Consider the following 16893-nt stretch of genomic DNA (forward strand, 5'->3'; position numbering starts at 1 on the left):
ATGAACCTACTTTTAAAGAATAACTTGTTTAAAATGTTTTACATTGGTATAGATTTTAGTTTATGTTTAAAATGTTTTACATTGGTATAAATTTTGGTTCATTGATACAAACTTGAAGTTAATTTTGTTATACTCTCTCTCTATATGTATATATTTCTATTCTTGTTTGAGGTGTTGTGTTTATATAACTCATTTAAAATTGTAATGGATAATTAAAAAATAGATTAATAATTAGTCATCTATGATAATCATATCTGTAGCCATGCTAGTTAAGTCTTCTAGGTATACATAGATATATTTCAGATAGATAGGTAATCTTCAAACACTTCATAGACCTAGAGAATATGGCATTTAAATAACTTAGAATTCTGTTGATGTGAGACACAATTGCTCCTGGCTGCACCAATTGATCCCGAGAGAATGTTGGGCTTCTAAGACATTTCCATTCGGAAGTTTGTCTTTTTGGCACAAAATGGCCTACTGGACAAAGAACTGCCCTTGCCTTGACGGCTGACAGTACAAATGCAATGCTGTCCTTTCTGGACAAGCGGGACACAAGGAAAGCGACCACTGTACTCTGCCAAGACAGGGTAAGATGGTCTCTCAGAATTCCTGCTTCTAAAAATGGTCTGTCAGATACTCTAGGCCTGTAGCCAATTTGAATGCACCAACAATGCTGAGAAACATCAGGTGACTGTCCAGGCTGCCAGCTGTCTTGGTCTACTCTTGCAAGATTCCCGAAGTTGCTTGCATCCGTCTACCATTTCTCAGGTACCATTATGTTCCTTCTCAGGTCTTTGATGTGGTTGAAGGCTAGATAGTCGTAATTTCCTCAGTTATGATAAAAGATAAGTTAGCTATAAAACCTTAAACTCACAAATATAAGATAGATAGGACATCTTCTTTAATATTGTAACTATAATTCTTGCTCGGTAATTGTTTTGTTATATGTAATTTTACCATGTTAAAGTTAAAACCTTCCTTTTTAAAAAAAAGAAGAAAGGGGAAGTGCTGTGGATATCACTCTATGTAAATAAAACACTGATGGCCAATGACCAGGCAGGAGGTAGGTGGGACAAGGAGAGAGGAGAATTCTGGGAAGCGGAAGGCTGAGGGAGAGAGACTGCAGCCACCGCGAGGAGAAGAGCATGTAGAGACGCCGGTAAGCCACCAGCCACGTGGCAAGCTATAGATTTATAAAAATGGGTTAATTTAAGATAAAAGAACAGTTAGCAAGAAGCCTGCCACGGCCATACAGTTTATAAGTGATATAAGCGTCTGAGTGATTATTTTATAAGTGGATTGTGGGACTGCGGGGCTTGGGGAACCTGGAGAGAAGCCCTCCAGCAACAGGTAATAATAAGTGCTACCATGAAATCTATTGTAACCTAGGGTGACTTTAGTTTGGAAGCCATTGAAACTTATGACTCTTAAGCAGAAATTGAATTGCAACAGTGTGGCAAAAGTTACCAACAGTAACAAATGTTAGGTATATGCTAGATCTGGATGTGGTGTTTGGTACCCACACTCAGATTCTAGTCTGGTATATATCCCAGCTCCTTTGATATGTGCACAGAGTTAGCTCTTACTTTGTACTAACACTGCACCTTCCTTTTTCTCTTATCCTCCTATTCTCCTAGGAATCCCCTATCTTTACTTTTTTGTTATTAATTCTAATGCCATTAGTTTGTACCTTCTTAATTCTTATTTTGTTAATACATAGCCATATGTCCTTAACCCATTACAGTCCAGGACAGCTTTTGTGTGGTATCTGGTCAGACTTCAGGCATCTTCAAAAGAAGAGCAGAAGCCACAATGGATAAAATGATTGGAATTAGGCAATTATGGAAGAAGAGCCTAAGCTATTAACAAGTGTATTTTGTATGTGCCACCTTACTACTTACCATTGCATATGTTGTTGCTGACTATCTGATTGAAAATAATCAAAGATAACATCAGTTGTTCACAGAATTTTTTAAAAATGTGCTTTCACCAAGAGGCTTCTGTAAAGCAAAGGACATTGTCAATATTAAAAAAAAACAGCAACCTACAGAATGGGAAAAGATATTCACCAACTCCACATGTGACAGAAGGCTAATTTCCAAAATATATAAAGAACTCAAGAAACTAGACATCAACAAACCAAATAATCCAATTAGAAATGGGGTACATATCTAAACAGAATTCTCAACAGAGGTATCTCAAATGTCTGGGAAGCACTTAAAGAAATGTTTAACATTCTTAGCTATCAGGGAAATGTAAATCAAAATTACTCTGAGATCCCATCTTATACCTGTCAGAATGGCTAAGGTCAAAAAACACAAGTGCTTCTGGGTGGTGGTGGTGCACGTCTTTAATCCCAGCACTTGAGAGGCAGAGCCAGGTGGATCTCTGTGAGTTCGAGGCCAGCCTGGTCTACAGAGCAAGATTCAGGACAGGCACCACAAACTATACAGAGAAACCCTGTCTTAAAAACCAAAACCAAAAAACAAAACAAAACAAAACAAAACAAACAAACAAACAAATAAACCAAAAAATGCAAGTGCCAGCTCATGCTGACATGTAGAGCAAGGGGAATACTCCTCCATTGCTGGTAGGAGTACAAACTTATACAGCCTCTTTTGAAATCAATGTGGTGGTTTCTCAGAAAATTGGGAATTGATCTACCTCAAGACCCAGCTATACCACTCCTGGGCATATACCCAAAGGACACTCCATCCCACCACAAGGACACATGCTCGACTATGTTCATAGTGGCTTTATTTGTCCCTCAATTGAAGGATGGTTAAAGAAAATGTACATTTACACAATGAAGTATGACTCAGGTGTTAAAAAAAATCATGAAATTTGCAAATGACAAATGGATGGAACTAGAAAAAAATCATCCTGAGTGAGGTAATCCAGACTCAGAAAGGCAAATACAGTATGTATTAACTTACAAGTGGATATTAGCCATAAAGTAAAGGATAATATTGCTACAATCTACAGACCCTGAGAAGCTAAGTAACAAGGAGGGCTCAAGTAGTGACACATGAATCTCTTTAGAAAGGAGAAATAGAATAGATTTTGTGAGTGGCCTAGGGGCAGGTGGTGATGGGAATAGGAGAGATTGGGTGAGGGGGGTGGAGGGAGAGAGTACTGGGAGAGACAACTGGAATTGGGGGGCATTTTAGGGGTGAGGAAGAAACTTAGTGCAATGGAAACTCCCTGGAATCTATGAGGGTGACCCTAGCTAAGACTCTTAGTAAGTGGGGAGGATACAGAGTGTGAGTCAGCCATCTCCTGTAACCAGGCAAGAATTCCAGTGGAGGGATTGGAATACCAACCCAGTCTCAAAACCTTTTTTTTTTTTTTTTTGGTTTTTTCGAGACAGGGTTTCTCTGTGTAGCTTTGCACCTTTCCTGGAGCTCACTTGGTAGCCCAGGCTGGCCTCGAACTCACAGAGATCCGCCTGCCTCTGCCTCCCAAGTGCTGGGATTAAAGGCGTGCGCCACCACGCCCGGCCAAAACCTTTAACCTACAATTTGTTCTGCCTACAAGATGTGCTGTAGTAAAAGTGGTGGGGAAATTGTGGGAGTGGCCAAGCAATAAATAGTCCTGTGGTGATATTTTATTTGTGCTCTAACAAATAAAGCTTGCCTGGTGATCTGAGGAGAAAACCAGTCACTATATTAAACAGAGAGGTCAGGCAGTGGTAGCACACAAGTTTAATCCTAGCATTCTGGAGGCAGAGATTCATTTAGATCTTTGTGAGTTCAAGGCCACACTGGGAACAGAGCCAGGTGTGGCGGCACATGCCTTTAATCCCAGCAGTAGTTAACCATAGAGGTCTGGAGGTCTGCACAGACAGACAGGAAGTGATAGAGCTGGGTAGAAAGAGGAAGTGATTTAGCTGGGTGGAGAGAGGAAGTAAGATGGCAGGGCACAGAAAGGTATATAAGGCATGAGTATACAGGAAGTAGCTCTCGGGCTGAGGATTTCCTAGTGGTAAGAACTTGTGGCTACCCTGTTCTATTCCTCTGATCTCTCAGCTTTCACCCCAATATTTGGCTCCAGGTTTTTTATTAATAAGACTGTTTAGTAATTTGTGTTATATCTGGTGACCCAACGTTTGTGGCATGAATTCATAAATAAGCCGCTTGTATGGGGCACATGGCTAGAGTCTCCATCCCTTGTGGGCTTGAGTCTTTTTGGCTTCTTTTCTCATGGTGGGTTGTGGGCTCTCTCTGGATTCCCATCTTGGACTGCTACCACATGAAGTAGCTGCCTTGAAACTCCCTCAGGCTTCTTCTATTCTATACAGTTGGCAGAGTTAGTGAGTCAATTAAAATATCTTAAAGGGAGAAATTAGTTAAAAGAGATTTTTTTCCACATTAAAAAATGGGAAACATTTTTACAATAGAGGGAATTTTGTCTCTGTTTGATAACACATTAGGTGGTCTTAAAATGGAACAATTAAATGAGAGAATAATTAATGTTGATGAGACTGACATAATATCAATTATGAATTTTATTTGTTTGATAATTTTTGTTTTATCATTAAAAAAGTTGGTTAATATAAATGCCAAGATAAAAGTTTTAGAAAGACTTGTTAAAATAGATCATATTGATATTCAAATCCAGACAGAAGAATTTGAAGGTAACTATATCAGCATTGCATTATATGGTTACAGACAAACAGCCTAAGGCTTTCAAACAGCCAACCTTAATCTATCCAGTAACCTTATAGGAACTTCCAAATGCTCAAGGCTGTGGACAAGCTGATTGGATTCCTATGCAAATGTTAGAATGAGGAGATTCAAGGAAGCTATAGTCTCATATGGTATGCATTTTTCATTTGTAAAGCAGATGTTAAACCCGTGGTCAGCTTGTAATAGAATTATTTCTCAAGACCGGAAAGATTTAGTTACAGCTGTCCTAGAAGCTGTACACAGTTACAATGGAGGACCTGGTAGAAAGATGAGGCTAAGACCATTGAACAATGATATAGGGCTAGAGGTATGGAAATTTTCCAAGATCAACTTCTTGGAGAAGACAATTATGCTGATATACAAAGACAATCTTTACATGATGACAACATCCTAATTTTATGCTGAATGACAGCCTTGAATGCTTGGGATATAATTGAAGAAGTAGGAAAAAAATTGTGTCATTACAAAAGTTATACAGTGCCCAAAAGAAACCTTCATTAATTTTCTTTACAAAGATTGACTTCAGTAGTAAATAGAATGATACCAAATTCAGAAGCTAGACAGATAATAATTGAATCTCTGGTTTTTGAAAATGCTAATGCACAATGCAAAAGGATAATTAGGCTGTTAAAGGCAAGATCAGCACCCTTAGAGGAATGGATCTGAGATACAATTAATATTGAATCTCCTGATCATGAAGACACTTAGATAGGAGAGGTGATTTTCAGAGGTTTGAAGAAAAATAATAATGTCAGATGCTTTAATTGCAGTAAACAAGGTCACCTAAAAAGGGACTGTAAGCAGGGCATTTCTAGAAACAATGTTTTTTCAAGGAACAATGGCAACAGAATGCCCCTCCCTTTTAGATTATGCAGAAGGTATGGTAAAGGCAAACATTGGATGAACAAATGTAGATCTACAAGGGACAAGCTTTATTCAAAAGGGCTTTTTATAACAATGCCAAGGAGAGGGGCAAAGGACCTCCCCCTTGCTAGATACAGACAAATGTAGACCCTTACAAACACCTCGTACTCAGGCCCATGGTCCAATCATCCTCTTGTGCAGTCCTTCTGGGTAAAGCCACTAGGAAACCTAGATGGGCTCCAACAGGTCCTCTTTCTTTGTATTTCAAAAGGACTCCACATTAAGAGCTCACAACAATCTCCATAGCTGATACACCTCCTAGTGATGATAAAGATGGAATGTCCTTTTGGAATTGGTCTCAGATGACTACAACAGTCTTAGCTGCATTAAGCCCTTTCTAAATCAAAAAAAATCTTGATGCAACTGCATCAAACTTAAAGATTCCCTTAGCTTCATCATTAACATTAACAGATTAACATAATTCTAATATAAATATTGCTATACATAATTACAATTCTCTCAACCTTACATGTTAAAGCAAACTCTTAGTAGAAACATTTTAATTTCTTGCTACCAAAACATAGGACAAACATCTGGTGTAGTCACATCAAACTTAAATACTTCCTTAACTTCATCAAACCATGGTACATCAATATCAATAGGTTAACATAATAACTCATAAATATTACTCTACATAATTATAATTCCTACATTCAAAAGCAATAATCCCAATATAACCATTAACACTTTTCTACAAACCTACATTCAAAAGCAATTTCTTAATAGAACTATATAAAACATAATCTTAATCCACTCAAGTAACAAGAAAATATTTTTTAAATTAAATAGACTGAGGAATATTAACTCCCCCTTTCTTTATAATTTTTTAAACTAAATCTCGAACCTAGTTAGAAAAAACCCAAACTTCTCTATTTAAACAGTTCTATTTTTAACACAAAACCAGTTCCATAAGTAGTTCATAAGTCATCACCATTGATAGAGTCTATATGCATAAGTTAATTCAAAATTGTCCCATTGCAATGAAATCACTCCCATCCAATTCATTTCTTAATTTCAAAAAGTTCAAAAGAGTTCTTGTACCATTTCTAAAAGTTTCTCTGAGTGCTCGAAATCAGGGCCTGGCTTGTCAGCTGCCTTTAAGTCTTTGTATAGCTGTCAGAGTCATTATAACTTTGAAACAAATAGCTCCAAATATAAGGAGTCCCATAACCAAAACTTTTTTTTTTCAGTTCAAGCAAGCCTCTCTGAAACTTTCACTCTTAGCTACCACTGCACTTTGCAGTCTTTAGCCTTACCCTAAGGCCATTTTTGCTTCAGGGCAAAGTCTTTTCAAAAGATACTTCCTTTTACAGTCCCAGTGTGTCTGTGCCTCCCATAACTAGGTCATTCATGGACCTCTGTGTCCTGAGGCTAGAGAGCTTTCAGTCACCTCATACCACATGGGCTCAAGGTTCCGTCAGCTGCTACAAGCCGAGCCATTGCTTTCCTATAGCAACCTTGGCTCTGGGAGGAAACCCAGCCCTATGAACTGTGGCTTCCTTAGGTCCCATTACCTGATTCATCAGTGGTCCAGTGCTCAGGACCCTGGGTCCTGGAAACCTCTGTATGCTGTCCTGTTGCATGACTGTAGCCCCAGGGCAACTCCATAGTTCCAGCCATATCTTGATGCTGGGAGCTTGGCTGCATCTCAGCAGTTCCCACAGAGCCCCAGCTGGCTGTTCAACCTGGAGCACAGCTCTCACATCTATAGCTTCCTGGGCTCCAGCCCATCTCAGCTGCTCATCTGATGCTAACACCACTTCTCTGCCCCTGGAAGCAGTCTGGTCTCTGCAGTCTCTGCTGCTCACCACTGCTTGCCATTCACCTTTCCCAAGGTGAGGCAAGCAAATGGGTCCTTCAAGCCATTGCCTGCCATTTGCCTCTCTTGCTGTGTAGCCTTTCCATTCCTCACTGCAGCTTTTTCATGGCAGAAAGTTTGTAGACCCTTGGGAACCTGCCACCTGTGCTGCAATGATGTTCCATGAGCCTCAGGGAATACCTGATACCTGGCTAGGGCAGCTGTTCATGCTATGCTGCTGCTTTCTGAAGCTGGCAGTCTCTGAAGTGGCTTTTTGCTGTTGTTAGCTTCTGGAGCTTCTGAAGCTTCTGAAGCCACTTAGACTGTGAAGTTTGCAGTCTGTTATGGATACTGTTTTTTGCATCACAAGTTTGGAAAACCTACTCTACCCTAAGTTTACCTAAACCTTATTTAAGCTTACAAAATATCTTTATGCCTAAAGCTTATTCTACCCTAAAATATCTAAATCTACATTTCTCAAACTAAACTTATGACTTACTTAAACTTACATTCTATAGGACTGTTTTTTATAAACCTTAACATCTAGAAGAGATCTCTTAAACAGTATCACTTTACATATAACAGAGCTAACAGCACTAGAGCAAACATCTATAAGATATTTCTTAACATCTATAAAAGATTTTTTTAGCTTAACTATTAACAAGACCAGAAGTATGCAAATCATTTCTAAAGTTCAGAGTTGTTTATAGTCAGCTTTGATATTCTGAAAGTTCTTGAGAGTTTGAAACAAGAGTCTAATTTGTCAATAGCTCTCCCTCAACCCTGGGATTTAGTGAGTTCTGTTGCTAAACAGTACTTTATACATTCCAGATTTTTTATAGAATCTTTATTAAGAGCTATCTCAGTTTACAGCAAACCCAAAAAGGAAGAAAGGAGATGAGGAGAAAAACCTCATAAGGAACATTCTGTTTCAGAATTGCTCAGCAAGCTACTCCATAACAGTCAGTTTCCCACCAGAAGAAGATAATTGTCTAAGATCTGCAGCTTTCAGTGGTTTCCCTATGTACCAAAAACATTGCTGAAACTTCATCCCAGACTCCTCAGCAGTCTGAAGGCCTCCTCATTCTCCTACTATCCCCAGACTGCAAAAAGGAACATCAATATCAGGAAGTTTGATCTGCCTGATTTTCACTTCAGTTCCTCTAGAGGAGTGTCATTGGAACTGACATTCCTCTGTTCCACATTCATCACCAAACTCTCAGACAATTTTCCCCCTTCTTAATTTTTCTTTTAAAGCTATATTTGCCACGAGTTCTTTTAATAATGCTGATGTTTCTGATTAGTCCAATATTTCTGGCAAGGTTATTTGTTCACAAAAACTGCTACTATTCAAGGAATTGAAGAACATAGATGTTGTTTCATGAAACACATTCTTCATTAGCTAACTCTGAGGAAGAACATTTTCATGATGTCATTAGCTTCTCAACCTCTGATATTTTACTAGTAGCTGTGATATACTGTGCCCATGAGTTATTTAACTCAGACTGTTCTCACAAATATCAGTGCTTTCACTAAGCAAACATTCTAATTTAGCATTAATTTATTATAGAGAATTTTCAAGTGAAGTGACCATTTTGTGATATGGCTGGATTTTCTGAAGTTTGAGCCCCATCTATAAAGCAGTTATTTCTTTTTGAATGCCTGTTTCCTTGTCTTCTTATTAGATTTACAAAGGAATCATTCATTGCAGGCTGTTTGTTCTAGAGGCAGAGAACTTTTTTATTTGCCTGTAAGTTTTTTCATATCTATAGCAATGTTCAGTGTATGGACTGCTTTCCCTGACTTTTCTAAAGGATTTTTAAATGACTTGTTGGTAAACAGTGTTAGCATTTCAATTATCTCCTGTGAGACAAGCTGTTTGTTCACTCTCAGCTTTTAGGGAAATAAATCTAAGCTTTCTAGCAGTGCTTAGGAAAGAAACTTTATTTCAAGCTGAAAATACAGTTTTTCAGGCAGTACTGCCATTTTTAGCAGCAAAACTACATTTCCCAGAAAGCCTTTCTCTATAGTGGCATGCTATTACCACATTTCCAAGCTACTTTTTTGAAACTACATTTCCCATCATGCCTTTCAAGCATACCAGCAAACTTCCGTCCCCTTTACGGATTTAGTTTTCATGGTTTCACTTTTGCAACGGGAAATTTCTTTTTCTTCCCTAAGCTTGTTTTAGAATACCTGTGCCACCACTTAACAGGAGTACCTTTCTAATCAGACCTTCCACCTGACCCAGTTCCTGAGTGGTTTGCATTTGTCTGTATATGTGCATTCAGACAGCGGCTTATTGCCAGAGGAAAAAACCCTTTAGGGTTTCACTCCCTCTCCTCACCTGGGGTCAGTGGGGGAAACCAAAAGCATTTGAAACAAAGCTTTTTTGGAAGGGTATTTTTCTCCCGGATAGTTCTCCCTCCTGTCCTGGTCAGTTCCTCTCCCAGATAGTGTCCCTGATGCAGTAGCGTAGCTTCTCTACTTTCTCTGCACCAGCAGCTTCCTCAAACTTCCCTGCACTTTCCCACATCTATGGCTAGATTCTAGCTGCAGGGAGATACTGGCTAGGGTCTGAAGGAACTGCTGTTTCTCTTGGTTTGAAAGAAAGACAGAACTTAGCAGAGAGGTTTTGCCCTGTTCTAAGAGGTTTGTTGTTGTTTTTTAGAGTGAACCATAGGTGATTTTTCCATAGAGGTCCAGGTGAATCTAATTTTGCTCGTACAGAAAGAGAAACTGAGAAAGAAATTGGGAAGCTTTTGGTCCCAAGCTGCAGAAAAATAATTTTCCCTGAGGAAGAGTTGAATTCAAGTGAAATAAAACTTTCACTCTGCTGATGGAAACACTGTATCATCAGAATTAGTTTCCTCTTGGCCACTGAAGCCAAAGTTTAGAGAACAGAAGTTTTGGGGAAACTTCATGGTCTTTCTCTCTCAAAAACTGAAAGCTTTCTTGGGAAAAACTTAATCTATCTCCCTAAAAAACTAAAAAGCTTCTCAGAACTGGTTATTTGTATTCTTTTAAAATTCATTTAAAAGTTCATTTGAATCTTCTTTAAGTAAAGTAAACATTCTTATAAATATTACTTGGAATTCTTTGTTGTTTAATCTACCCACCCTCATTACCATCATAACTATTGAATATCTTTATTCATTACACTGTCTTGGTTTTTCCTATTTCTTGAGTTTCTGCATTGGGATTTGCAAATCTATGGTTATTTCCTTTTGGATATTTTTAACATCACCTATATTCTGTCATGTAAATTATTTGAAATGTTCAATTGTGGTAAGATTGTAGTAGGGATTAGATGTCATTTGTCATCACTGGACTGATGGTATATAGCTCAGTAGCTAATCTCTCACTTCATGTGATCAGGTGGTTGGCCCAATTTCCAATACATTTCTGTGACCAGAATATTAACTTCAGAAGCATTAGCAGCAGATAGACCTATTATTTAAATAACAATAGTTAAAAGATTGCTTCTTTAACTTCAATAACTTTTGAGGAAAATGGAATAAAAATAGTAAAGCACTCATAAAAATATTAATTACTAAGGTTAGAAACTGAAGGGAGGTCAGTTAAGTAAGTATGAAGATAAGAATTATATCAATTGAGAAAAATGAGAATTAAAGTAGATGGAAGTTGTAGTTGCAATATTGTTAGTATCCTCCAAGTTTAAATATGATTACTGCTGTGGAAAACTTTGATTAAGATGTAAAAAGAATTGAGTGTTGAAGAGAGAGGAAATTAGATAGGAATGAGGAGGGGGAAGTATATAGAATGCATGTAGGAGGAATAGTAGAGACTATATCATAGTACAGGTACCATACAGAAAAGTCTCAAAATTGAATTGAGAAACATAAAAACTAAAGCAGAACCATTATGAGATATTTATGTAAGAGTTAATATTTAAAACAATGTAAAAATGCTATCAAGTTCTGGAAGGTATAATTAGAGATACCATGTACTTGAGTCATAGAACATGGTGAAATCAAGCTGGTACTGACTTGGAAGCTTCATCCCTACTGGCTAGCTTTTACAGTGCTGAAAGGTGTGATGCAAGATACTAGAGGAGAAAAGTATTTTTCTTTTATTTTACAATACCATTCAGTTCTACATATCAGCTACGGATTCCCTTGTTCTCCCTCCTCCTGCCCCCTCCCCTTCCCCCCAGGCCACCCCCCATTCCCACCTTCTCCAGGGCAAAGCCTCCCCCGAGGACTGAGATCAATCTGGTAAACTCAGTCCAGGCAGGTCCAGTCACCTCCTCCCAGACTGAGCCAAGTGTCCCTGCATAAGCCCCAGGTTTCAGCCAGCCAGCTCATGCACTGAGCACAGGACCCAGTCCCACTGCCTGGATGCCTCCCAAACAGATCAAGCTAGAGAAGAAAAGTAATCATTAATATTACCCACCTGTTAACTCTGTCAACTATAGAAATGATTGGCCTGGCAAGACATGTAGACACTGATGTAATAGTGGCATGAAGATCATGGAAGGATCTTATCTTATTCTGATTGGATTGAAGTCCTTCCCCACAAGATGAAACTGATACCTGGTACCATTATTGGGTTAAGAATCTATGACTAGACAGTACATAGTCCCTAACAGAGGATCTAGTACTATTATTTTGCTAAACTGTCACAGTATATAAACTAACTCCTAATGACTTTTTGTTATAACCATAGATCAATATACCATTCAACCCTCATTTGAAAAGCTTACATTTGTATTAGACGATGAGTAACACAGTGACCATCAACTGCCCAAGATGCCCAATAAGAGACTGCCAAATGTTCAGTCCTAAAGGGAACATAAATAACCCATCCCTTCTCTCAAGACTTAGGGATCATTGGGGAAGAAGGGGCAGAAATAATTTAAGAACCAGAATTAGTAGATGGCTACAAGAAAATATTATCTACTGGATACAGAAGAGAACATATGAACTCAGTGTTGGGGACAGAATGTACAAAACCTGTGTGAGACAAATCAAAATCAAATTCCAACATGGAAAGGGGCTTTTGGCATATAATTCCACACCAGTCATGGAGCTATTTAATGTTTTTTTTTGCTCTGGGAAATAGATAAACAGTTTATTTTTATGTTTCATTAAATATATTTTTCACACAATACATTCTGATCACAGTTTTCCTTATCTCCTCTCCTTCCAGATCCTCCCCACACCTGCCCACCCACCCAACTACACCCCTTCTTTTGTTCTCCCATTAGAAAACAAACAGGCAAATAATAAACCTACCAGAATAAAGCAAAACAAAAAAGAAAAGCAAAAAAAATCAAAGAAATAGACATACATATAACCTATAAAAACACAAAATTCAGAAATCATAAGAGATAATCAAAAGACCAGTAAGATTTTAAAAAATGCTCTGCTGTGGGATGTCTTTCTATACCCTGTGGTGTTGCTCTCACTGATTGGTAATAAAGCTGTTTGGCCAATGGTGAGGCAGAATAAGGTTAGGTGGAACTGGAGATGGTACTCCAGGTCAAACTGGAGATGGAGATGAATAAAGGTGGAGTCTAGAAAGACATGAGCCAGCTGCTGAAGGAGCAACATATAATGGGACACAGGTAAAGCCATGCAACATGCGGTGATACATAGATTAATAGTTATGGGTTGAGTTTAGTTATAAGAGCTAGCTAGCAAAAAGCTTGAGCCATAGGCCATGGCCGTACAGTTTCTAACTAATATAAGCCTCCATATGATTATTTTATAAGTGGCTGCAGTTCACAGGGCCAGGAAGGACCAGAGAAACCTTCCAACTACAATGTCCAAACAGCATTATAAGATGAAACAGTTCCAAAAATACCATTGAGTTAATTTTATGTTGATCTGCCGCTGTGTATGGGGCCTGCCATTAAGTGTGGTTTGTATATCCAGTGAGACTCCATTGGAGAAAACTAGTTTTTTCTTTGTAAGAGGTTGACAATTGGAAATATCATCTGTGTTAGTTATGGGGACTTCTGTACACTTCCCCTTTAAGCACTGGGACCCCATATGGCTTGGATTTGTGCAGGCCCTGTGCCTGCTGCATGGTCTCTGTGAGTTCATATGTGCATCTGTCTTGTGTCTGGAAGGCACTGTTTCCTTGGTGTCTTCCATCCCCACTGACCTTACAATCTTTTTACCTCATCTCTTGAAGAGTTACTTGACCCCTGAGGGGAGGGGTTTTGTATCATGAACCTTAAAAGTTCTTATTAATAAGATCAAACCTGTGAGCCAGATATTGGGGTGAAGCTGGAAGATCAGAGATACAGAACAAGCCACAGCTACCTCACCTCGCTGGATCCTCAGCTGGTCTTGTTTCCTCAGACTGGAGGCCTCTGAGTCCTCATGCAGAATGGGTCTCAGCTGAACTGTGCTAGAAGACTGAATGCTTAACCAGCCAAATACTAGTTTCTGGTCCTCACGCCTTATATACTTTTCTGCTTTCTACCACCACTCCCTGGGATTAAAGGCTTGCTTTCTGGGATTAAAGGCATGATGAGTCACCACCATGCCTGTCTGTATCCTAGAACACATGGATTTCTGCCTCTGGAATGCTAGGATTAAAGGCGTGTGCTACCACTGCCTATCCTTTATGTTTAATATAGTGGCTGCTCTGTCTCTGACCCCAGATAAGTTTATTAGCATGCACAATATTTGGGGAAACACAATACCACAGGGTTTGATAAAGAAATCCCATCTAGGACCCAGTGTTTTAAGGGAGAGACAATTTTCTGTAAGAATGCACACTTTAGTAAGTCTAAAACTCCCTAGTGGAATACCCCATGTTCAAGTATGTTTGAGTAGCATAAGTTGGTCTTGACAATTTTTTTTAAAAAGGTATAAAGTTGGGTGGATAAGGAAAGTAGGAAAATTTGGAGTTGGAGAGTGAATATGATCAAAACGTATTGTATGAAACTGTAAAGTAATAAAAAATGGTATAGATAATAGGGAAAATGAATTAAAGAAAAATAGATAAAAAATCATGTCTGTCAGAATTTCTTCTTGAGGATAAGGCTTTAATTCATGCCCTCCTTGTTTAGCAGTTTGCATCAACTCTGCCTCCCTCCTCAACTGTACATAACAAACATGCTGAGCTTCTGGGATGTGTGACTTCTCCAATGGAAGCCCAGATCACCTCACTCCAGCTTTTCTGTATATGTGTCTGCTTTTTATTCATTCCCTCAGCCCTCTAGGTAGGTCAATTCCTAGAGGCATGGAAAGCAGAGCATCTTCTCTGCCCCCTTATTGCTGACTCCTTCCCTTCTCTGGCACAATCCTCACTTCTGCATTCATATCACACACATTTCATTGCCCTTTCTTTTTCTCTTTCTCTCCATTTAATTCTCTTCCTCCCCTCCCATAGTTCTGCTTCTCCTTCAATGTCCTACACATATTAATGATGAGACCTCTTCCTTCATATGTGCCATATTGTACTTTTCCTTCTTTCCCTATTTCTTTCCATGCTTTTTAAAAGTATATATGGCTTATGGTGTTTGTGCACTTGGTTTTCTGCTAAGTTTCTAGTATCTATCATAGTATCTGGCACATAATCATGCTCTATAAATATGTGTGGGGGCCAGGTCTGGTGGCACACTTCTGCAATCTCAACACTTAGGAGATAAAGGCAAGGTGATTATGAGTTCAAAAGTAGTTTTGCTCACAGGATCTCATGTGTCAAAGACAAAAAAAACCCCCCCAAAACAAAAAAATACTTAATAAATGAGCTCAGGGGATAGTCATTAAAAATGCTAATTTGTTTTCCTATACTTTTGCTTTTAGATTTTGAATGTTTTACAAAAATTGCTGAAATCAAGTATTGGGCTCACACTCCCTGTGTGATCATATGATACTCACTGAATATAAGTGGGAACACCATGGTTTGAAGACTGTACAAACTGCCTGACTCTGGATAACACTTGGATTCAACTGCTCTGCCATGATTACTCCCTTGAAGGAGACATAAAGCTAAAGATTCTGTACGTTTCTAACTTCTGCTGTTTTGAAGGGAGCAGTGCAGACAACAGGAAGACTGCATGGACATCTCCAACTTGTTGGAAGAGTTTAAAAGTATGGAAGCCCAATGTCTCACACAAGAGAAAGCCAGAAGTTATTTATCAGGGAACAGCTTGACTAGATATGTGTGTTGTCAAAATCAAGTATTTGCCAAACATTTGAAGTCATGACCTTTAAATGGCTGTGTGGTTGACTCTTGTCTAATCCACTTCCCACCCTTTTCTGTTGCACACTTAACCACACTGGCTGCTTCTGACTGGTGTGCTCTATGCACACAGTGCCATGTGCTGAAACCCTACTTCCAGCAGTCTTCCTTGTTCTAGTATTGGAGTTTGATCCTGTATTCTTTCTGTTCTTCTGCTTGTCACCATGAATCTCCTAGCACTCGTTGTGTTGCTTGGTGTCTCCACTATCCTGGTTTCTTGCTGTATGTAAGTAAAGATTTTCTAACTTTAATTTTGGTGTACAATATAAAGATACCTACTCTTGAGGTATGCATTTTGGGATACCTGCATCTTGGAACATCCTGTTATTGATAGTGTCTGATTACATCTCCAGTTTTAATTTAAATTAGTTTCTTTTTAGAATAATATTCATTATTATTCTGATTACACATGTAGGAGTTCATGTATGCCAAGCACATGTGGATGTTAGAGACAACTTATAGGACTTAGTTTTCTTCAACTGTGGGATTCAGCTCATGTCATCAGGCTTGTGGGACATCACTTTTACTCACTGAGCCATCTTGCTGGCACCCTTGACAGGTCATTGTAGGTAAAGTTGACTCTTCCTAGATTCCTAATTCAGTCCAGTCTTCCCTCTATTCTAAACATGGTACCCAAGTGTAATGTTAATGTCAATAGGTATGTCTGAGAAGGTAATTATACTTATTTCAGGAGTGCAAAACTCACTACATATTAGAATTCTAAGATTCTCTTATTTTTGCATTTGCTTCCCTCAATATGTCTGCTCAGGACTCAGGTTTTCCAATTAAGGATGTCTGTTGTAGCACTCACATTCTCCATCCTATCAAAACATTGCTCAAGTTCTGTCTTATTTTGTTTCTTTTCCTTCAAATGACATGGCAGCAACTGCTTCTTCAGACACTTTTGGTGCTGGTGAACCTGAGTGCCCTCCATTATTTTCCTGCTATTACCATTTTCCCTTTCAAGTCTCATTGCAACCAACTTCCATGAGGATATTCTAAGATATAAGGAAATTTAAGAAAAGCCAGGGAAAACTACCCTTTTGCTTGTACAATCCATTTTGAATATAGATATCTTTTCATTCCTTATATATTCATGTAGAAAGTTGAGCCTCTGACATGAACTTAGAAGCTCTAGGCCTTATTGATTGTTCTTATGCAGTAGACAAAAGGCTATGAGATGTATTATATGTGAGTTCATGGAAAGTCTTTCACAAGTTGAAGGACTGAATCTATGGCTCATATGTAAAAAAG

The 16893-nt window shown here is 38.7% G+C and overlaps 1 protein-coding gene across 3 annotated transcripts in view; it reads right to left on the bottom strand.

The window, feature by feature from the left end:
• LOC143269514 (protocadherin Fat 4-like) overlaps window positions 1-16893 on the bottom strand; it is a 79091-nt gene that overhangs the window by 14365 nt on the left and 47833 nt on the right. For 2 of the 3 annotated variants that reach the window (XM_076554706.1, XM_076554705.1), the window contains exon 2: window positions 1905-2003. In XM_076554706.1, coding sequence (XP_076410821.1) covers window positions 1956-2003 — 48 coding nt within the window. In that variant the 3' untranslated portion in view covers window positions 1905-1955. Of the gene's footprint in view, window positions 1-1904; window positions 2004-4540; window positions 5874-16893 lie in introns of those variants that run through there. The other variant, XM_076554707.1, reaches the window with a different exon arrangement.

Source organism: Peromyscus maniculatus, chromosome 19 (genome assembly GCF_049852395.1).
Source record: "Peromyscus maniculatus bairdii isolate BWxNUB_F1_BW_parent chromosome 19, HU_Pman_BW_mat_3.1, whole genome shotgun sequence".
Taxonomy (NCBI): Eukaryota; Metazoa; Chordata; class Mammalia; order Rodentia; family Cricetidae; genus Peromyscus; species Peromyscus maniculatus.